This window comes from Neopelma chrysocephalum, unplaced genomic scaffold, assembly GCF_003984885.1.
Source record: "Neopelma chrysocephalum unplaced genomic scaffold, ASM398488v2 Primary Assembly neopelma1_121, whole genome shotgun sequence".
NCBI lineage: Eukaryota > Metazoa > Chordata > Aves > Passeriformes > Pipridae > Neopelma > Neopelma chrysocephalum.
In genome coordinates, this window is record NW_020897783.1 from 2,221,527 (window position 1) to 2,245,267 (window position 23,741).

At 39.0% G+C, this 23,741-nt stretch overlaps 1 protein-coding gene across 2 annotated transcripts in view; it reads right to left on the reverse strand.

The window, feature by feature from the left end:
- VAT1L (vesicle amine transport 1 like) overlaps positions 1-23,741 on the reverse strand; it is a 67,926-nt gene that overhangs the window by 11,344 nt on the left and 32,841 nt on the right. For both annotated transcript variants that reach the window (XM_027697648.1, XM_027697647.1), the window contains exons 5-7: positions 21,267-21,370; positions 20,409-20,464; positions 18,530-18,724 (exon numbers count right to left, since the gene is read on the reverse strand). In XM_027697648.1, coding sequence (XP_027553449.1) covers positions 18,530-18,724; positions 20,409-20,464; positions 21,267-21,370 — 355 coding nt within the window. The remainder of the gene's footprint in view (positions 1-18,529; positions 18,725-20,408; positions 20,465-21,266; positions 21,371-23,741) is intronic.

Consider the following 23,741-nt stretch of genomic DNA (forward strand, 5'->3'; position numbering starts at 1 on the left):
TCATGGGACCTTTCTAACACTCAGTTTGGTATCATGGGACCTTTCTAACACTTGGTTTGGTATCATGCAAAACAGATTCAAAATCTACTTCACAGTCCCACTGTTCAGTAGATGCTGGAAACGAAAGCACAGCATGACAATTACTTTTTGAGGAGAATTTGGAATATTCTTTGTACACAAACAGATTTTGGTCCCTGTTTCACTCCTGTAGCCTCCCTGACATCCCTGGGCTGTGCATGAGTGAATAAGAGCAGGTACTGGGAGGGGAGAAAAGCCTCAGCTGATAAGGGAATACCAGTAGTGTTCAACTCGAACCTATGTTCTGTAAAATGAGTATTATCCTTCAATCATGATTTTCACACAGGTCAGCACTTTCTGATCACCCCTCCCATCTAGGCTGAGCATGCTTTCCATCAGGAGAACTCAGTATTTTCCTTACCCTGGCCCTGGTCCTCTCAGTGCAGCTAAAACAATTAGGGAAAGTTTAGCTTCTGCTTGACTTCCGTGCAGGCTCTGTCTGACAGAGCAGAGCTGTCTGCAAGAGCACTCCTCACCAACAATTAATTCCTCTCTGAGCAGCCTGCAACTGCATCATGCCTGCAAAATCACATGGACAGGATCTCCATGGTGACAGTGTCATGCGGTGTGCAAACATCAGCTGGTTAGTCAAGGTTACTTTGGCAACCCAAGTGTCACAGGTAATGATCCAAATCCCCTTCAGATTTATGAAATAATAATCTGAATTAAAAACATGCCTATTTTTCATTCTAGGACTGGTTCTGTTCTGATGCTGTTCATGACAGACACTATTTCAACAACCCCAGACGTATCTCCATTAGAATTACAAACACTAATATCAAGAATAATTATTTAAGCACCATTTCTATGCAGTAATGGAGAAAAAAGATGCATACAGCAGTGGATTCTAGCTGAGATGCCACATAAGCAAAGCTTCAGTACTATAACTTTCATTAGTGCTACAGAGCAAAATAATTTTTGCTATCAGGCTCACTGCTGTGGTCCATTAGAAAGCTGTGCTGTCTTTAATATGGATTGTGAGCTGCATTCTAATTGCAGATGCTCTTGTCAGACCAGGAGAAGGGTTTTTCTTTCACGTCCTTGGTATATATGGCTTTTAAAACTAGCACTGCACTCCATACAAAGAAAAATCACACAGTCTGTCCTCTGGATTACGTCTGTTTAGATTTGGTCTGCAGAAGGCAAGAAACTCAAGGAACCAAGGAGAACAGATGCTCAGCTTGCTGGCAGCTCTGAGGGCAGTGACCTGGTGCACCATTCCCTGCAGACTCTGCCAGGGTGCTCGGGAGCACGGAGCAGAGGTAAATCTTCCTTTTCAGCCACATTTGCCACAGCCCTGTCAAGGTGGCTTGGGCTAAGAGAAGGGACAGGCCACGGGCTCCCTGGACAGCCAGGACACACATATGGCCAGCAGCCACTGGCTCCTTTGCACTAATCACTGTGTCCTTCTACTCTCAAAAGTGACATCTGCCAAAATTTAGTCCCCTTGTTTTGCTGGCATATTTCCTCCTTGACAATCTTGAAATGTCTCTCTCATGTTTATGCAATATGAAGTCACGGAGTAGCAGCTCACTGGAAAACATACTGACTTTTTTTTAAGCTTTTTTTATTTTTTTTAAGTGCATTTGCAATACTTCCCCCTTCTGTACAAGCTTTTGTAGAAAAACTGTTTGCCTGTGTGATTACTGACAATTATCCTACCAGACACAGTTATTTGGACAAAATCATCATTTGCTGGTAGGGATTATTTCCCTTGGGAGCAACGGAATAACCTGTATCCAGCACAACACACTTCCATGGGAATGATCTGTATTCATGATAGGAATATTTCCCTTGCACTGCATAGCAGAATAGCTGGCAGAAAAGTGCTTCTAGTATTTAATGGACTTATCCGCTGTGACAAAATCCTCCAATTACCTGTTTGCATGGGAGCTGGGGATATGGGAGGCTGGCAAACCCACATCTGCAACCTCTCTTACCTACATCATTAATTCTGGAGAGGCCTCCCAAACTCTGCTCTCCTGGATGCTGAGGGCATGCAGCAGCTTGCATGACAGATGGAAAAGCAGCATAATATTTACAGGATTTTTGAATAGGCTCTATTCCTGCCTGTGGTGAATGCAGCCAGCTCTTAAGATGCAGAAATTGAGCACTGAGAATATGCAAGAAGATACATCAAACTCAGGGTATCTGGGGCCCAATTTTCATAAATGCCTACTGGGGAAAAAAATGCATGGAGAAAACACGGACACAGTCAAAATGTAAAATGTTAGCATCACTAGCAATGATTTTGAGCTGGTTAGAGTATTTTTCCTAGAGGGGTAGGAAAGTAACTTGGATCATGAAGCCTGTTTCCTTGCCGTGAAGCAAACACATCATGTCACGTCATATCATGTCATCCTGCCACTGTCCATCTGAAAGCCAAAATTACTTTATCCAACCCAACTGTTTATGCCCCTTCACGCTGAACTTTAGCCCCAGTGCTTTTTCCTGCCCATGTTGAAACAGAAAGTACTTTTAAAATCTCTCTCATCCCTCCATTGCTATTCAATGCTGCAAACAGCAGCTCTGGCCTCTATTCCCTTCTGCTGCCTGTCAGTTAGGACAGACCTTTTTGTCTGGAATACCTTTTAGCCTCTCTGTATGTTGCTATGGCAGCAAGACTAAAACCAGACCCAAGATGAGAAAAATGTCAAAGGAATAAAAACTGACACTACAGGCAAACTCTGAGTCCTCCCTTGGCTGCTGAAGATACCTATTAAGTGATACATCTTCTAGATGGTGAGCTACAGCTGCAGAGCTGTGCTGTTTTCACTCTTTCCTTACTCCTATAAGCTCCTGCTGACGTCAATGGGTATTTGTTTTGTCTCAGTAAAACTCTAAGAAAAAGAGATTTAAAGCCTTGTAATTACAGAATAACTGAGCCAAATCTCACCAGCCTTTACTTACGGAGTCAATACGGATAAAGCAGAAAAAAAGGCAGAATCAACATCAAATTAAATATTTAGAAGAACTAAACAGCAGTGCCTAGACTATCAGTTTGGTGGGAGCTTTTCTACATGATAAAAGAGAAAAGAACTTGAAATTTGATCCATCAACACAGAGAATTCCATCAAGTTAAGACAGTTCAGGGATATTCAGCACTTTTACAGTTAAAGACTAATGTGTTGGTTGCAGAGAAGTGCCATAGAATGGACATCTCTCTAAGACTATGTGCATTATCTCAGAACCTGCACAGAGTGACAACAGACACTAGTTTTGATTTAAAGTGGCACAGCTTTTCTCTGTATCACTTATTATTAAGATAAGCTTAAGAGAAAAGTAATTTTTTCTTCCATGAATAAGGAAAATAATTATCTTACTAATTTCAAAGTCAAGGGTTGCTTCTGAGGGGTAGAGATTTGGTGACGAAATCCCTGGAACACAACTGAGTAGAAAAGACACATCTTGTGAATCAGGATGAAGCTTTAAGGATCCTGTGCTGGAATTTCTTTTAGAGCAGCAATAAAGCCAGAACTCTTAATCTATGCCCGTGAGCCACTGACTCCCTGCTGCTGGCTGAGCCTTTGGGATTGATGGTAGAAGTTAGAATAGCATGTTCCCAATTTCCCCTAGGAAGATGGCTTTAAGCACATCAAAGCCATGAGCAGAGGAGCTCAGAACTGGTCACCTTCATGCTGCCTTTCTCCACTCTCAGCATCTTACAGTAAGCTGCAGCAAACTGTGCACACAGGGATGCCCCAGACACCCCTGAAGCTTGGGGCACTCAGGAGTGTTAGTGGTTCAGATTCCACTCTAGTGAGGCTGGTTTGGTTGCTGCAGCAGCTCAGACACTGGGGAAAATTCCTTTACCTGCAAAGGACCTCTGGGAATCGCAGGCAAAGAAACAGGCCCTCTGTATTTGGTTAGGATGCAGCACTCTCCTGCCTAAATTGAATTCATATATAATGTTCAGTTTGCTGTATTCCTGTATTCCATCACAATCTGTTTTAACAAATTACAGCAGGAAATAAACTTTATTACATTCATCACTACGCAATTAAAAAAAAAAGACATCTTACATTGTTATTGACTATCAGGCTCCATGACATGGGTTTTTAAACTCTTTCCTCAGCAATGCTGCCCTGTGATGTCTTCGAAAAATCTTTGGAGAAAAACTGCACCAACCCACAAGAGCATCTTACTTGTTCTCTTTCATGTCATCCTTACAAGTGTCATTAAACTCTCCCTCTCCTCCACCTCCTGAACTTGCAGACTCAATTCTAAGCACTTTGTTTTGTGCAGTGCTGTATTGTTGGCTTTCAAATCATAAGGCCTAGACTATCAAAGGGGAATGTTGCTGCCTTGCAGCAGCAATCCTGCCCTGTTTCTTCCCTGTGGGAATCTGGCAAACAGAGGTCCCTCTTCACACCCAAGTGAAAGATCAGTCAACCTCTCTGGAACAGCCATATGGGAACTCCGAGTCTGAAGTACTCCCAGAAGCACAGCTTTTCACAGGGACCATCTAGACACTTGCAGGACATGGCTTTAAGACAGAGGAATTTTTGATTTGACACCATATTCCCAGTGGCCTCTGAGCTAATTAGCTTCGAGGTGTTCCAAGTCAATCCATGTCTTATCTCTGCCTCTGGGCAAATGGGCCCAAACATTCTCACTTGAGGCTGGGGGGAATCCCAACAAAGCAGCTTGCGAAGGGGATTCTTGAACATGCATTTATCAAGAATCAATGACAATTGTACCATGTTTTGGACACATACACAGTTACACCAGAACATACATGAACCACCAAAGACCAGGCTCCTTTCTGCAGGGCCTCCACTCAATCTGAGCAACACGTGGGACTGTGGGGACCCCGCTGCTGAGGTTCCAGGCACAGCACACTTGGCACTACTGAATTAGACCTTCACAGTGACAGCACCTGTGGATATTATTTGTGGACTTAACACTGCTTCACAGTATGGCTGAGTGCAAACATCTGCATCCAACACCCTGGTTTCTTTAAAACAACACGCCATATTTACACAGTCCACAGGAACAGAGCTGTGTGCCAGCACATCCATCAGATGCCAACCACACCACAGCTTCAGTGTACAGGCTACTACAATTGTCAGTGTTCAGGGTCAAATAACGTAGTGACATTTTGCCAGAAAGCTCAAAGTGCCCGTTCCAGGTGCTGTTTCTTTCATAGTCTCTAACTAGCAGCCCTTGCCATCTCAGAAGTTGGAGAATGGTGGAGATGGAACCCTGTTCTGACCTCATATGATGCAGATCTACACACTCCACTTGGGTTTGTATCTGTATGCATAAGATAATTTGTACTATCACCTTTTTGCTACTACAGTGAAAAAAAAAGCGCTATTCTTTTTTAAATGTATGCGTAGACCAAAAGCCCTTCCAAGTACCTTAAGGATACAACAAAACCAAAACCCCAAGTGTGGTTACTTTCTTGATCTTTCCCAAGCTTTCATCAGCATCTGTTTATTCAAATTTCTGTTTACTGACAACAAAAGAGTTTATTTTATATAAAGGAGATTTTTTTGTATACCTCTCTAGAGAGGATTTGCTTTGTTTCAGGAAGCTGCAAAACTACACAAAACTTTCCAAAATGAAGGTCCTTTTTTAATGTCCTATTATTTCACCATCACTCCATGATGATAGCCTGTGTTAGTTCCACCTCATTTGTCTTGCTGGCTTGTTCCAGCTCTCCAATCCACCAGATTAACAATTAATAACTGGACCTTCACAAAAAAGCTAATTTCTGACTAGATTCCTTCTTTCCTTAGATTGCTGGGATTGCTGATTTTGCCTTGCTTTCTTCTACTCCAACCTTGCAATAAGGTCCTGCTCATAAAAACATGTCTTTTTCCTGTACCTTTCCCAATGGCAGGTGATTTTTCTTGTAAGTCAGGCACAAAACCTGTGACCAACATGGCTTCTGCCATTAACTTTGCATCTTATTTTCTAAACAATTCAAATGAGTCAAATATTTTTCTCCCAAAGGCCTTCTATCACATATTCCTCAGACTCTTCCTTCAGCTCTATTTTGAACTATTTATTTCACAATATGGGACCTTAAAATCAGTAATAAAAGAAAAAGAGAAATTCCTGTACAACCTCGCTGCTTATTCCAAGGAACTTGAAGTCTTCCTTTATTACTTCTATGAAGAAGAAATTGTGCTTTATTCCAGAACCACTATTCCAAACCATAGGATCTAAACTTAGTGATTAAAAAACACAGCAAATATTCAGTCTCCCAGATGGTAAAGAGGTAATCAGTAAAAAGCCTTGACAGTCTAATTTCCAAAGTCTGAGAAGCTTAATATACAAATCCACCTACTAGAATCAGATTACCAGAACACATTAATATTGTGTCTTTGAAAAATATCTCCATGTCCTTTTGTAAAAATGGCTTATCTTCATTAAAATCCATCATCATTGAGTAAACTAATTATGTAAATTCCTGAAACTCATCAAGGTAAATACCAAAGGTCTCTAAAGATAACAATGAGAAAATACTTTGATTTCTTGTGTAATTCTGTTTTGTTTCAGAAATTAGTGCCATGAGGATTGCAAATCTAATTATTCAAAAGTCATCACAGTATTTTTTGATTATTCAAAAAGCTAAGTCAGATCTTACCATTGGGTGCCACTCTGTAACTTGATTAAAATTATATTTAAACAAAACCAAAAACCACTGATATATTAAACTGTAATACAGTTGTAATATTATAGAGTATGATTCATGCTTAGCCTCAGTTTGAGCTACATTGCTTTGCAGCAAGATTGAAATCATTCATCTAGGCAAGAGGAAAGGTATTTGAATTTTATCTTGTTCGCTAGTTGACAGCTTGACAATATATATTGCAGCCCTATTTGCTTTATTACTTAATATTTCTCCTGGCACTGTTAAAAAATGTCTCATTCTAAGCCTATATTAAAGATCTTAACTTCACGTTAGCATTGTACCAGTGTGATTGCTATAAAATTGATTTAGTTTACAGCAAGTTTAATGCTCATGTGTGAGCACTCATTCAGCTCAGCATTACATTTTATCGACCCAAATCAAAACGCGATGTAATTGGTACCAGGGAGCCAAAGCACAAGTGTCCGTGTGATAGAACGTCCCTGATGCAGCCAAGGCAGTTTCTAATCTAATTCAATTAAACTTGCATGTGTAGAGACACCCAATCCCCCCCAGCATGTACACTGGCTACAGAAATGCAGGAGAATAGGCAAGAACTTCAATAACACACATTTTTCTAGCTCTACGCCAAGGTAGGTTTAACTTGGAGTTAAGCTGGATGTTTCCTTTAGACTGAGGGAAAAGACAGAGTACTGTGTTAGTGCTCCTAAAGAGTTCAAAGGTTATGCCCTTCTTGCTGAGGAAAGTTTAAGATCTTTAAGATATTTTACACCCAGCATATAACCACAGCATGGAACAGAAAAAAAACCCTCAGGTTCTTCTCAAGGTTGTAGGTATTTGGTGGTGGTCAGGAATTAACTTTTACACAACCTTTATTCTACTAAACTAAATGCATTTAAACAAAGATTTGGACCTGTCTGTGATGTGTGAGGCTTTATTTCTTATAGATACAGCCTACATATCCAGATGTGTGCAAGTACCACCTTCAAACCCTGAGCTTTGATACTCAAACTATCATCCTCGGTACAATCAACACTCTGGGAAATCAGTTGTTCATTTGAAACTCTTCAATTACATTCCTTCCTTTTAGTATTGTTTTCTCAGTCATCGTAACAGAGATTTTCCCTACAAAATACCCTTGTGTTCAATCGTTCCCAGCAGGTTTATATATATATATATATATATATATATATATATATATATATATATACACAGGAACCTTTTAGTATCAACAATGCATCTGCTTTGCTGCCTCAGTGTAAATTTATATCATTATCTGTAATGAGCAACAATATCATTACTAAACTGCAGCACCACATAAAACTCCCAATTATCACATTAAATTTGGATTATGTTACGCTAAGAGATATCTTTATGCCCAAGAGTAATTTTACTTTTAAAACTCATCTGTGTTTAAAATGATTGAAAAGAATATATGAGCCATTTTCATTAGATGAGAACAATTATCTTGATTAATGGTTGTTATGCACTAAAATAAGGTGTTATTTTGAGAAAATCATGGCATTTTGTTCAGGGTAAAATGATGAAAACCAGAAAAGCCAACTTGCTTCCAACTAGAGTTCCCGACTGTACTTAGAAAAGGAGAAGTTAATCATAGTACACACTAATGTTGTAAAATGCTATAATATCTTAATGCTTTAAGACTTTAAAAATCACATGACAGGGAATAAAGGCAATCTGGTAACCTAACTAGACTACTAGTATGAAAGAAAAAATAAACCCAGGAGATTATTTTTGTGCTACTGCTCAAGAGATTTCCAAGATTTCTACCAGTCTGCCAAAACTAATCATCGACATGATTCGTTCCTGAGAGACAAACTTGGTTTTGCTGATGGAACTGATAATTTACTTTTCCTTTGGCTGCTGTTACATAGATACACCAATAAGTAGATCCCAGGAAAAGAGTTAGAATGTTAGAAACCTTAGAAAGGCATTTCTATGACCAAAAAGGCCAATTTAATTTTATTTAATTACCAGAGTTCAGTATCTACTAACATCTAAATGTCCCTCTACTGTAGCTGAAAGCTTATGTCAACATTTTCTCTTTATAGGCCAAGCACCCAAAATTCCCCAAAGCAGAAAAATGTGAGCTGGAATTTACAGCACCTACTGGTGTTTCTCACCACACTAATGCAGCAGTCTCTGAAAGCATCTCATTTCCTTCTGCTCTATTAACCCTTGTGCTCACTGTCAGTCATGGAACAAGGGCACAGGGGTGATGCCACCAGTGCAGCACCATTTAGACAAAATGGACCCATGAAATTTGAATATATAGAGATATTTTCATTACTCTTATCTCCCACTGCCTTTCGATTCTTTTCAGTGACTTCTTAAGTGGTTTTCCAGGCATTAATTGATTAATGAAGTAATAGACTCACAGATTACAGCCAGAAAAAGAAACGAAATAACTAGTCTGATTTTTTAGTAAATCAAGTGGCCAAAACCAAATCCAAAATCATCAGGGATCTCTTCCCAGTCTGAAAATGGGAAGGTTTCAAAGGCAGGAGGAACCCAAATTATTTTTATTCTCTATTGTGCCAGACATATAAGGATGACCTCTCTAATCTCTCCCAACACCACCAAGTAGAATTCATTATTTCTCTCTCTTTTTAATCCTTAGCATCTGTGAAAATAGGTCTTTCTTTAATTTGAATTGAGACCAAAAAAAGTTTCTGAAAGAATGTAATCATAAGGAACTGTTAACACAAACTTCAGATTTCTCCTTCATGCTCCCCTGAGAGAAAAGCTGAATTTCTCACCCTAGCAGCCCCTGCCAGCTGAACTTTACTGACCAAGACCTTTCTTCCCAAACCAGTCAACTAATTAACAAAGAAGTGTGAGTGGAATTTTTTGACAGAGGGAAGTCCTTGGTTCCATTCACAGGCTCTGTGGCTTAAACTACACACATTAACAATGCACAGTACAAGAATGAAGCGACATCGAAATGTGGCTTGGAAAACTCAGTTTCTAATGTTCTCCCTTTAGTACCTGCTACTTTTGTCTAGTGAGTTCCATTCACAGGATCCAATAATTATTTCTGAGTGACAGAAAACAGTCATTGTTCTAAACCTTAAGAATTCCCTGCCAATTAGGGGTACTACCAACTCTGTGGAATGGGAGACACAGTAAACTTCCTGTTAGAATTCATTTAAAAGTATTTCTGCTGGTGGGTGCAATGTATTGGCATATATTTAATCCACATGCAAGTCTGGGAGAAGGCAGGTGGATGTTTCCTTGCATTATCAGGTAGAAATTAAAAGGAACAGACTGAGGCATGCTTGGATCAAGGGTATAAAAGCAAGTAGCTTTTATTCTCTAATACTTCATGATGAGTGTAGAAATTGTTTTTGAATAGGGAAATGACTCCATGAAACCCTGTTTTCCTGACTCTTGAGAAGAGCTTACACTCCATGACACAGACAGTAAAAATGAAGTGGAAAACAACTGTGCTAGAGCCATTATTCAAGACAATCAAAGAAGAAATATACTCTGTCTTCTGGAGTTACACACACAGGTTGGTGATTTTAAAGGTGTCATGGATGTCTACAGCAGAGCTTTCCCTAACTAGATCTCTGTCTCCTGGCAGGGGAACAGTATCACCATATCAGTTCAATACATAAGGAATGTGTGCCAATTTATTACTTAGAAGCCAGCTAATATATTTCAGAAAGCAGACTACTCCTGTAAAATACTGCTTCTTCACAGTAATTTATCAGCAGCTTGCTCAATGTAACAGGTTTGTCCCCATTTTTCTAATAAATGGCAGAGCAGTTTTCCCCATATCCAATCTCCTGTTGCTAATTTAATTAACTGGAAGCATGTGACGAGTTTCTCTTCAATAGTACACACTTTTTCTTGAGAGGAACCTATCAATGCTTCCCATATTATTCTCCTGCCTATTTCCCCAAGCCCTCACATTATCCTTTAGGAACCAAGTCTATGTGTTCTTTCCCTTTGGCCTGTAGTTCCAGAAAGCTCTTATCTCTGTGGCACACAAGGGCAGACAGAAAAAACAGCCTGTCCTGACCCAAAAACATGTATCATGACTCACCACTGCACTTTCAACCTCCAGTGTCTCATGCCTTCCAGAATGTATTTTCTGCCTGTGTATCTCCATAACTAATTAATTCTTAGCAGAGTGCTTACTAAGTAGATGAGAAAAGTGCTGTAGCTGCAGGCTGTATTTATGTTAATTGAGAGGTTTAGCCTCACTCTAGTCAGCTTCTAACCTTTGTGACAGCAACATCTGAATCAATGCTCATCAGAAATATTGCCAAAATACTTTTCCATGTTTGCCACTTCATTCCAAAACATGAAAATACAATTCCCCTGAAAATAAACAGCTCAGTGACCTCTGGTAGAACACACACCACTCTGAGACCAGAGCTCTGGATCACAGAGGCTCTGAGATGCTGATACACAGCCCAGGGCCTTGGCTGTGAGGGGCCAGAATTAGAAATTAGAGATTTTCAGGCTGATCCATGATCTTTATACTACCATGTTGTATGGCCTCAGGCAAGTGATGATATCCACCATCTCTTTTGTTATTTATCTACTAAATGGGTATTATATCACAAATATTCTCAGTGTGCATAAAGAAACATTCTGAAGATTCAAGATGGCAAAATAGTTTAAACACAGGTATTCAACTGGCAGGCTAGACAAAGTAAGCTAAATTTCAGAAGCTGCAAAACAAAGTCATAGAAAGCACAGAGCTGGAATAAATTACTAGTTTAATTAAATTCTGTTCATGTAGCTTGAATTTCACACAGTGTTTATGAATAATTTATAGCAATTGAAAAGAATTGACTTCTGCTTACATACTTAACAAGTGAAGTCTTAAGTTTCCTAAAACAGCTCATTTACCCAACCTGATTTTGTGGCAATCACAGGTAATGTCATGTACCTGGGGCCTCATTATGGAGCCACAGTGCCTCTACAGAAGACTTCTCTTGCTTCTTTCTCAGGCTTTTAATAAAATCATAATCATGTTACATTGCCATCAACAGTGTGTGAATCCAAAAAGACCACTGGGTTATGCCATCACTTCCTGATAGTGGCAGAAAGGGTAGAATAAGTTATGAAGTAACATGAAGTCCTGTTAAACAGCATTACATGGGGAAGAAGTGCAAATAAAATTATAATGGCACTTCATAGGAACACAGTAATTCATGTAAGAGCAGCGAGGATCCCATAATCAGGTATACACAATGTTTTGGAGAGAAAAATATCTAATTAACCTCCAGTACTTCAAGGTATGTTTTATTCATCTGAGCATACAGAACCAAAATTATTTTGAGTTTTAATTACTATTTACTTCATATATGCATCTTGGGAAAAATTCTATGTCAAGTCTAAACTGAAAATCACCTTACTCATGGCTCAGTTTTCAGTCATTTAGAATTTGTTTTCACTACATTTAATGTCAGGGAGGTAAAATTCAAGTGGAATAGCTTTCCCCTTACTCTGAGCCTAGAGAAGAGAAAGCTTTGAAGGCTGCAGGAAAGATGGAGAGGGACTTTGATCAAGGTCATGGAGTGACAGGGCAAAGGGGAATGGCTTTTCACTGACCAAGGGCAGGGTTAGATGGGACCTTGGGAAGAAATTCTTCCTTGAGAGGATGGTGAGGCCCTGGCACAGGTTACCCAGAGAAGCTGTGGCTGCCCCATCCCTGGAAGTGTCCAAGGCCAGGTTGGACGGGGCTTAGAGCAACCTGGTCGAGGAAGGTGTCCCTGCCCATGGCAGGGGATTGGAACTGGATGGTCTTAAGGTCTATGATTCTATGATTCCCAAATTGGAAAGATATTTTGGCTTCTGTGTATATTTTGACTGTGAACACAGAAGCAAGCTGCCCTGAATTATTCAGGTTTTGCTTCTCAGCCTGCTTTCCCCACATCTCTGTTTTCAAACCTGTTGCATCAGTAAGACACAGTTCCTTGCATTTTTTCATGCTTTGATAACTGCATGAAGCTTGTATCAAACTTGTGTTAGACCTGTTTGTATACAAAGAAACAACAGTGATGTACAGATAAAACATTTAAATTTCCTTTGAACTACAGGTATTTATTTCATACAGTCAGAGGGAACAGAATCCACACACAGGAAGAACAAAGAGAGTTATAAGGCAGTATCAGAGGACAGTGTATCTGCAGAGTTAATCCCTGTACATCAGGAAAGCTGTTCATGAAGAACTGCAAAAGAATTTGTTCTATCAAAGAAATAATCACAGCACCAAACCAGGCAGAGTCTGCTCTGTAGTGCAGAGGAGCAAGCACAGCACAGACACACCAGCACGCTCGTGGGAGGTTTCACAGAGTGAGTTACAGTTCCCTCTCTCAACACTATAATACTGCAAAGCAAATTGTTTTATGCTTATTAAAAAATTAATCTTTTCTGTATTTCAGGGAGGGTGATTACTTCGGTTATAAATGTACTTCCACTTTTATGGTGGTGCTCTGTTATTCTGAGTACCCTGAAGAACAAATACAGGTTCTAAATGCTACAGAAGTCCTTGACTTCAAAGAAGGCACAGTTTGTTCTGCTGGAGAATGTTTTCATCAAGCAGAAAAGACAAAATCCTTCACATGCTATTACAGTATAACTTTCAAAACAAAAATAGACCTGAGATGACATTTAGTATTCCTAACAAGGTACCAGCCTGATCTGATATTATTAGATTGCCCTCTTTCTATGTTAAAAGTAACTAATAGGTCAATTTTCTCCATGTCTCACCATGGTGATACATGACAGGCTTTTTGCCCTGAAGCCAAGACCAGAGAAAGGCATAAATAGCTTTTGATGAAATTAAAGCCTCTGCTTTAGGGGACTGTTATTATTCTGCTATCATGGGTTTAAGCTCTCCCGTTCCCCCCCTCAAATAATGATACTGTTGATATCTAAAAGCCTGCACTGAGATGGTAATTTATATGAGAGGATGGGTTCAGTGGAAAAACATGGGTTTACAGCACCTGACTCATCTGAAGCCACTGAGCAGTGCTAAACCCAGACATATTGTGATTGCCTTGCCCTCCCCAAAACCTGCAATAAATTCTGAACAGAAAGTGTTCCTTCATCCAGTCCTCATCACTGGATGGCAACTTGATAGGGCTGAGACCTTAATGGAAGGTTTCTACTCTTTTCCTTTGCATGCTGATAACACTGGCAGCTAACCCAGAGAGCACAAAGGATGTGAGAACAGCAACCTGGGAGAAAATGTTAAAGCAAATTTTTGTATCAGCAGGTATTCTATAATGTCACTATAATGTGATTAGGTGCACTGCATTCCTTTAGCTTTAGGTTCTTAAACACAGCTTGGGTTTCCTTAGCAATTTACTACAGAGAAAAGCTCTGGCTTCAAGAGCAGGAAATCTCACTTATATAAAAATTGTACTTACAGCCAGACCTGCAACATCTCTCATAATTATTAAGCCAAAAATACCCAGCGACTGGTTGTGCAGTGATCATTACAAACTAAATTAAGGTGCAGGGCTCTTTCCATTTCTGTACTCTATGCACTGACCACTGTGCACGGTCATAAGAGTTCTCTGATACCCATATCAAGATATGTAAGAGTATTTAGTGCCTTGATTGCACTGATTTCAATCAGCTGAGTGCCATGGTGTATTCCTGGATGTGGGCTACAGTTCTTGCATTACTATTCACCAAGTGAGGTGTTGCTAAAGATATTATTGCATTATCACTCCAAAACAACAGCACAGAGGGATGTTCAGTGCCTACTATAGGGTATCAGCCAATTGTTATGTTATCAGATTACCCTCTTACTTTTAATTTAAGAGTAAGTAACAACTCTATTCCACAGGTTTCAGTATCTTCATCACTTTCCCTGGCCCCAGGGCATTATCAGTCTTTGATATCATTATTACTGCATAACTGCACTCCTTTAAATCATTTGAGAGACAAGAGTCCTTTTTGAAACAGGCAGTCGACAGGGAGGGAAAGATGCCTCAGATATTTTGACAACATGGACCGTGACTGGCAGTTTCTGTGCAAGAATTTTTGGGGTTTGTTTCACACACTCACTGCTGCCTTTAACTGCTGTAAATCACCAAAGAAGGGGCATATAACTTCTGTGTCAATAATCCATTCTACCTTGAGTATGCATTTTCTTTTGCAACTACAGACATGAAAAAACACAGAATTTTAATAGAATACTGCAATATGCACATTTTTGTTCAGCAAACTAGATTTTTTGAGATCCTTCAGTTTTCATCCTGCTTAGTAATCTCAAATTGTCATCTGTGTAAAGCCAAAGACTTACAGACCCTCAGGAGAATGCTAATGTATAAATGTGCTACAAATTAATCAGAATGAAGTTGAGTGACTAACTGGAAATTAAGGATTAGATAAGTAGTCACTGACAAAGAAAAAACCACAAAGCTCCACAAATATTCACTGAATACTAATCCTGTTTCAAACTCTACTATTTGTAATGCAATGCAATCTTACCAGACAATCAGCTTTCTACTCCAGAACAGCATTTTAAGCATGAACCATCTACAAATCATCTCATCTTTTAAACACTTGAATGCATAAACAAATAGTTGCAAAACAGCGAGACATCTCACCAAGCAGCTAATTTATTGTATGACTTCACTCGTCTCATGATGAATAATTCCCAAGTTGGATTTTCATTTTAAAGTATCTATGGCTTTTATTACTGTCTCTTAGTTAAATCCTTCTTACTTTCACACAATAAAATGGTTCTAATTGCCTACTTGAGAAAAGACTTGACTTTACTAGGATTTATGGATGTAAATTTCTGATTAAAATTACCCTTCTCAAACAAACACCAACAGCTAACACAGCAATACAAATAGTTTTGTTCCACAGCAGCAGTCAAGAGTCTAGACCCCGACCTTCCTTGTGTCAGCAATATCTGAAGAAATACACTTATTCTCTGAAGAAAACTGAGTCACTTCTAAGTTTCTCTCTTGGGTCCATTGGTGAATTCATTTAAGCAGCCTGTACTGAAGAGGCAGGGCAATCCTTAGCCTAAAACAAAGGCCAGAAAAAATAGGAAGCCTTCCACAGACTTCATGGCCTTTGGATGCAGCCCTAAAGCAGAAAAATAAGGACACTAGGAGGGGTTATATCCTAATTAGAATGATCTTGTGGACACTCATGGTTCAACAGGAACAGTATCAAGCTAAGTCCATCTAATAATTTCTGAACGCTGCTATCTTTAATATTATTTGACAATCAACAAGATATCACATAACATAGAGTACGTGACAGAAAAATGGGAATCCAGTAACTTTCTCTAAATCCTGTGTTACTGTGACTTGAAACACTTTAAAATGGAAAATCTCACTGCAATTACAATATTCTCTAATCAGTAAGTTCTTTTAAATTCAAACTCTGTGCTCCTGCAGAAAGTATTAAGAAATAAATCCTGTTCAAGGAACGATACCCGGCTTTTAGAACAAAGAAATACTTCTTTTACACAGTTCATGGAGACCTATTAAAACACTAAGCCTTTCTCTGGCTGTTCTCACAAGCACTAGAATATAAAAAGCCCTCAATTTTGGGGTTATCATGCAAAGAAGCAGTCCTGTAGCAACCAGCCTTGAGCAGCAACGGGGAACACCAGCACAGATATAACTCATTGTCTCCTCAGACTGCAAAGATGCTTTTCAGCTCTGACACATGAATGGCAACTGAAAAGATCAGTACTTGTACTTTAATACAGCTTTGAAAGGAAACCAGGTGTCTTCCATGTTGGCTTTAGAGAGTCTGCATTAATTTGTGAATTAATTTGCACAATGGAATACATGAAAACAAATGCAGATGCAGAGTGAATAAAGCCAGCTGAAGGGTATGTTGGAGATGTGCCTTTTATACAGAGATCAAAACTGCCATGTGATAATATATTCGGGTATTTAACATAAAACATTTGGAAAGGTGTCCCACGGTCAAGGCTCCTCTGTGAATTTTCCTTGAAATATTTTCATTTTGAATGCCTCTTATTGGATTCAAGCTCATTTCATGGCAGATTTTCTAGACAGGGGACAAACGGATTCTCCCGTGAGCCTCTGGAGAAGGTAATATTCTTCCACAGAAAACTATTCAATCCTTCATTTTCAAATACCATGTAGGCAGTCCACCTTTCTGCCACTCTCAAGCTAAACATTCATCCTCAATGTTCTTTTGGGTCAGGAAGTTTCCTCAGGAAACCTCAAAGGCAACAACTGGTCATATACTGGTTTAGTGACAATCAATCAAATTCTGAAGGGGGAAGATGTTAGAGCTTTGGAGTTAAAAATAAAAACCTCCCAAAATGGAACAAATACACACACCAACCCTTCTTCAGTCTGGTTCCATTCAGTCCTCGGCTATGACACATTTTCTGTGTATCACATAAACTTAAGAGTCAGCCCTAAGTTATTTTTATACCTGCAAAAATATCCCCCAAATGATAATGCCCTGAATGAGTAATATTTCAGCAACACTTTGCAACTGAATAAGCAGCACTTGCACTACTGTATCCCTGAAGATACCAGCCAGACATTTCCTTTGTGAATTACCAGACAGCTCATGGGAAGTGAGCAGGCGTGACAAATGAGCTGGAGTTTTCTAGACTGTGCTTTACAACAGACATATTTACACATTTCACAACCTACTGGTAGGGATGGTGCATGCTACTGCCAAATGTTAGATGAAACGTTATCAAACAGAAGTCTCCCAACAAATTCCTATCATGTTCACTAATCAGATCAGCCTGCCATGTATAGTTTTTCATGGTTATGTCCTCGATCAAGATTTTTAAGCTATTGCTACTGTTTTAATTACCCTTTTTTAACTCACCAATATGTGAAAAGTACGTATTTTACATGAACAAAGAAATTACAGAATGCCTGTCTAGAGACTTGGGCCACTTAAATTTTTAAATTACTTCATAAGCTTATTTAATAATTAAATTAAAAAATACCCCACATCAAAAACATAAATCTCACAGAATTGTTGCAGCACCACCCTCTGAACAACAAAATACAACAGATACAGACACAATCAGCAGAGCTATTACAGATTATGCATCTTAAGTGATATGTCAGGCTCAGTGCACTTCACAAACACATAAACCACAAATATTAATCTGGTGGTGGTATATAACCATGGGGTTTTTTTCATAGGATAATGTCTGTTCACACCTCCAAAAATACTTCTGTCTCTTTATCAGCATCTTAAATATAAAGGTCTAGGAAACAGTGCTTTGGACAGGAGGCTTATAGTTTGTCCAGGCTGTGAGTACAGTAGTTTCTTTACATGTCTTTAAGGAGAGTTGAGCAATTAGAAGGAAAGAAAAGAAACAAAAAAAAATCCACAGTCCACAATTTTAACTTACTTTAAAAGTGAGTTATGATTTGATTGTCTTTGATACACTTCCAATAACCTCCTGAAAGCCTACAAGCTTCCAAGGTTTGCTAGCACAACCATGGCACTGAAACTAAAGCTCATGTATTAAAAGCTACTCTGAGGAAAAGATCTAAGTTGTTTTCAATTTTAATGTATGCATTTCACTCTGCACTTGTTAGTCACACATTTCATGCACCTAGGAAACAGAAAAGGTTTTCTAAGACTGAAAAACCACATTTATTATTAGCATTTTCAACAGATATATTCAGTGGAGAAATGTGTGGATAACTCTGGATCCTGGCGTTTCTGAATAGCAGGGGCTCTGGAGACAACTTGTGCACAATAAAAAGCTGCATACATTAATAACTACAGAACATGTTTAAATTTGATTTTACACTTAAAAGTACATATTTTTCAGAAGTTTCAAAATGGGGAAAGAAATTTTTCTCCTACCTCTTCCAAAGCCCATAATGAATCAACCACAGGCTTGATCTTCTTATTGTTATATAGATTTAGGAGTTTGTCCATCACACCCTTGATCAGGCCACCTCGATTCTGTTTGAAAAGTAGATTCAACAGGGAAAATCCAGCAATGACTTTGTTCTCCTCATACAGCTTGATAGGATTTACTTTCTCAACCTGCCACCACTGGAAACCAATAAACAACAGCATGGTTAGAAAAACATTTTTCACAGGAAAGTTCACAAGAAAACTGTCTGGGCAGGTGTGATAAACGACTCATCTGTCAGATCTGGAGCAACAGACGAGAGAAGCAGCAAAAATCTGAATTAAGGATGAGGCAAAAAAAATATGCAGCTGACTGACATGCAGAAATAAAACACAAACTTGTGTTTCCTGAGGCCAGGGTGTCAGAAGGATGGTGAACAGATCTGGGTTTAGGATGTGAGTCAGGAAGTAACGAGTTTGGACCTCCCTTCTTACTTTTGCTATCCTTTGTTATCTGAAGACAGCCACTCAAGCTGCCCAAACATTCACAGGCAACTCTTGACTATTACTCTTCTCTCAAAACCAAGGGAACCAGACACTGCTTATCAGCTCCCAGTTACTTTACACCCATTATTATGTTTGTGATACTTGAGCAAACCTCATAATATCTAATGAAAGGATTTTATCTCATTTAGCCCAAGAGCATCATTGAGACTGAGATGCCACTTACTTGCAAATTTTATTTGAATGGGTAAATTTTTAATTATAATTTTCATACAATTTTGATGAGTTAATTTTGCAGCATAATTACATAAAGAAACTAGTCATACTTTCATACATTTTATATGCTTTTTAAATTAATTCAATTTCTTCATATTTATTCAGTCAATAAGTACCAGTACTATCTGAAAACCATGTCAGTTGAAATTTATTTAATAGGGCCGACCTACCCTACAAATCACATGCATCTGGATATCCTGACATTAACAGTAAAAAGGCTGCACAGCAAAGATAATCTTTACTTCATAAACACATGACAATAATAAGGATCATCCCACTATAACTAATAAGAAAATGTAGGATGCAAAGAACAGCTCCTTGCTACAGTCTCTGATTTATCTTGTTTTCAACTACACAGAGACTTTTGAAGCCAATTCCTCCTGGGAAGGAGTTGTTGCTGGAAGCTGTAAGTGAGCTCTTAGCAGAGAGATCATATGACAGATCTTCAGACAAGACTTTTCCCTCTGTTTTTCTTGTATAAAGGAATCCCTTTCACTCCTGGATATCTTACTTCTCGCCAGCGGTTTGTTTGATATATTTGTCCCCTTTTTGATCTCTAAGATTTCTGTGCAGATTTTTGTAGTTAGCTGAAGAAAAAAAATAACATTTGAACTTTGAATTTCTGCATCATCAATTAGGAAACAAATACCACACCATCATCTCTTTGATGTCACTTGAAATGAACATGGAGAACAGAAAAATGCATTTCTGTAATGAAACAAACTTCTGAAAAGCTGGAAATGACTGGACACAGGCCCCATCTTGAGATATATTTCCTTTAATTCAGTGCACTGTGGTGAGAGTGTCTTCATAGATGAGCAATCTGCAGGGTACAGTTATTCATATCCATGGAAATTATATTCTGCCATAAGTAAATAAATAATGCAGCCTAAACTTAGCTGTATAACAGATCTATATCTGATAACTAACAATTTCAATATGCACACAGATCCAACTGCTGTCTAGCTGTCCTGCCAAATGAAAACAGGGCACAAAAACACCCTCTTTAGCAACATCAGGAGTAACAACTCAGTAGAGATAAATGAAAATTATAAAGATAAAAACGCTACAGAAAAGAACAGAATCACAGCACTGGGACACTTACTGATTTTGCAAAACTGAAGAAGCTTTTTGTCTCCCCAGTAACCATATTAGATGAACCTGTAAAAGATGAGTACATTCACACACAACTTATTACATGCTGAAAACACACAATTTTATTATATGTAAAATAATTTCCATTACTCATATTTAGGGAAAAAAAATGCCCAGGTTTAAGAGGGATTAGTAGAAATCCTTATACTTCTGGAATAATTAAGAGGCCAAGGTGACTGAGTCCTACAAGTTTATAGGAATTTCAAGATGACACTGACAATCTCCCAAGTCTCCCAATGGCAGGGACAGTGCTGCAGCTGGGCCTGCTTTACCCACACATAACAGGGCAGCCTGGCAGAACTGCAGGGAAAATGTGTCTACTCCATATGTGGGACAGTCCACAAACAGGAATGAAAATCTGAACAGAATTCCTCAAAGTCATGTCAGATAAAACCAATAGTATTCTCCCTGAAACTGCCCTTCAGCTTCCCCTGCCACAAAAACTACACTGCAGTTTCCTTGGCCACACAGTGATTCCTCTGGTGTGTGGAATGAGAGATCCAAACTTTCTCCCACACTTCTCCTGTATCACCCAATGATGTTTGAACAAGCTGAAACCTCATGTTCAGTTTCACTTCTGGATTTACATTTTTAAATTCTTTTTTTAAGACTTGCTTTGCATTACCTGTTGTTTCTCAATAATTTAGTCCATGCTCAGCTTCACTAAAATCCTTGCATGGAAATGGTCAAATTGAGAAAGTATAACATGTCAGTCACCAGTTCTGGAAGGAGTGCCATGGATGATTCCAAGCTTTGCAAAGCTTTAGTTCTGAAACACATCCTGTATCCAGGACGTATTTCCACTCACCATATAAAATGTAAGTCCCAAGTGGTTTGAGAAGACTGAGGCCTTTCCCAGTATTTTCTCCACAAAGACAGTCCAAAACAATATCTACTCCATCTGTTGAGATTCTAAAGAGCAAGGAAAAAAAAAAAATCTTACTTTGCAATAAGATCCACAGGGCTGGTCAGCCAGCATGGTACAGGCTGATTGTTAACATAACAACAACATTTTCCAGGTACTTTAGAAAGAACTCTGAGGCTGAGACTTTGACTACACGAAAACTTTACACTCATCAAAAGACATTTCCAACTCATTCAGTGGTGGAATGCAGGTTTGCCAGGCTAGGCAACCTCTTAGGGTTAGAAGAGTGGGAAACCATCTTGTTCCTCCTTTTTGAGGGCTTTCAGTAAAATTATGTTATCAAAAACCAGGTGATAAAGTTCTTTTTTGAGTGAATGCAAATGTCACAGAATGTTACTTTTTTTGGTCAATGAATATTATAGAGAAAAGGTATACTTTTCTCATACACATATTCTGGTATTTTTCTGAATTCATAAGGAAACGGATCTTCTTATCCCAGTTCTCAGACAAATTGACTTGTAAAGTTATTTAGAGAGTCTTGTATTTCAGATTTTATATCAACTAGACATCAGCAAAGAGTTAAATCAAAGAGAAGTCACCAAGAGCTAGAAATCCTCAGGCCATATTAAAGAAAACAGAAAATATTTATACTGTTTCAATAAACAGCATACTTATAACTTTCCAACAGCTTTGTGAATGCAATGTCAATATGATGCTAAAGAACTAAAAAAAATATGCCCAAATTTCTTGATTTAGGGGAAAGAGGTAAAGCTTTATGGCTTGTAATGCATCTGTTTCCTCACAAAACAAAGGTGAGACTCAGACATCCACTGGTTACAAACACCAATATAATCAAGCAACTTCACACCTTGGTACTGCTGCCACATGTGGGGCAATAAATTGTTCCTGTTCAGGCCAAGGGATGAGCCTTCACTGGAAAGGAATAAAAACTTTACAATCAAACAGCTTTTGGTGGCTTCCCCAGTTGAACCGATTCCTCATCTCTTAGAAACAGTTTCACATTCCTATCATCTCTGATGGGTCGTTTTGTTTGTTCATTTGTTCATCTGCTTGGAGTTTTGGGGGTTGGGTTCTGGTTTGGTTGTGTTTTGTTTTGTTTTGGGGGGGTTGTTGTTGTTGTTTTGTTTTGTTTTTTTTAACTTTTCTCCCTAGTGAAAGCCTTTCCCTGGAATACATCAGTCACCTGCAATAAAGCAGGTTCTTACCACTATCCTTTCTCTGCCACAGGTCCACCCTTTTCTGCTCACACACTTTTAAGAAAGGACACCTTAGCAGAGCACAGTATACAGCTAATATCCATCAGAGCAAACAACTACACCACTCCCTCGCTGCCTCTGCTAAAGGACAATTTGTTGTAACAGCGATCACAGAACTACCACCGTACTTTTATTAAAAATCTTTTCATTTTCACTTTGAAAATGCACAGATCTGGGCAACAAACCAGAGTAGTGGCAGATTCTACAGGGTGCCACTTCTGTCTTGCAATCAGGACTATTTACTGTGCTAATATTATACAGCTCTATACCAGGAAAGAAGCACCAACTGGATTGTTGCTTTTACGTTTTGCCTTTTGTAGCCACTGGTTCCCTGCCTCACTGGCCTACTGCAAGGTGAAAAGGCAAGTGAAAATGCAAGATCACCAAAAGGGATTTTAACAGACTTAGCAGAGCAGAATTTCACCCACCCCTTGGCAGCCAGGTCTTTTGATTTCAGCAGTTGTGCTCTGTTACACAGCCAGGGGTGGTGTCAGGGAACTGTCCCAAAAAGAACTACCCTGCTGAAGGGCAGAAGCAGCCCCAGGTTGGTTACCTGCAACCAAAGTTACCAGAACCTAAAGGGACTTTATTCATTTCCTAAGCACCAATTTCTGTCATATCTCCTTCCCCACCACATACCCAGATCATGTTCTCTCTTGGTTGTTTGTCAGGTGGGGATTGCCAGAACTCGGTCTTCATCTCACTACAGCAATTCTCCAGGGGCACCAAAACACTCAGGTTATGTGTATTTCCTCAAGAGAAAGGTTATCAAAAGGCTGAAAACCATGCTACAGTTATTCTGAGCTCTAAGGAAACGGTAAAGGTGTCATCTGCTCAACAAATACTATCTTTTTTTTGGTGAAAATTCCCACATGGAAAATTTTCTCTTCAATGTAAAACGTCCTTTGTGATGGATAATTTCAAACATTCTCTTTAGCCCTTGGGAGTGCTCCAGAAACAATAGAAAGACACCCTGATTTCTCCTGCAACATCAGCCTGGGTTGCCCACAGCACAGACAGTTCTGCCACCTGCATCAACATCAATATCTAAAAACAAGTCAGACAAATAAGAAAACAAAGTATTTGAAAGCACATAAACAGAAACACACATGATGGCTTCAAAAGGCAACAGGATGATTTT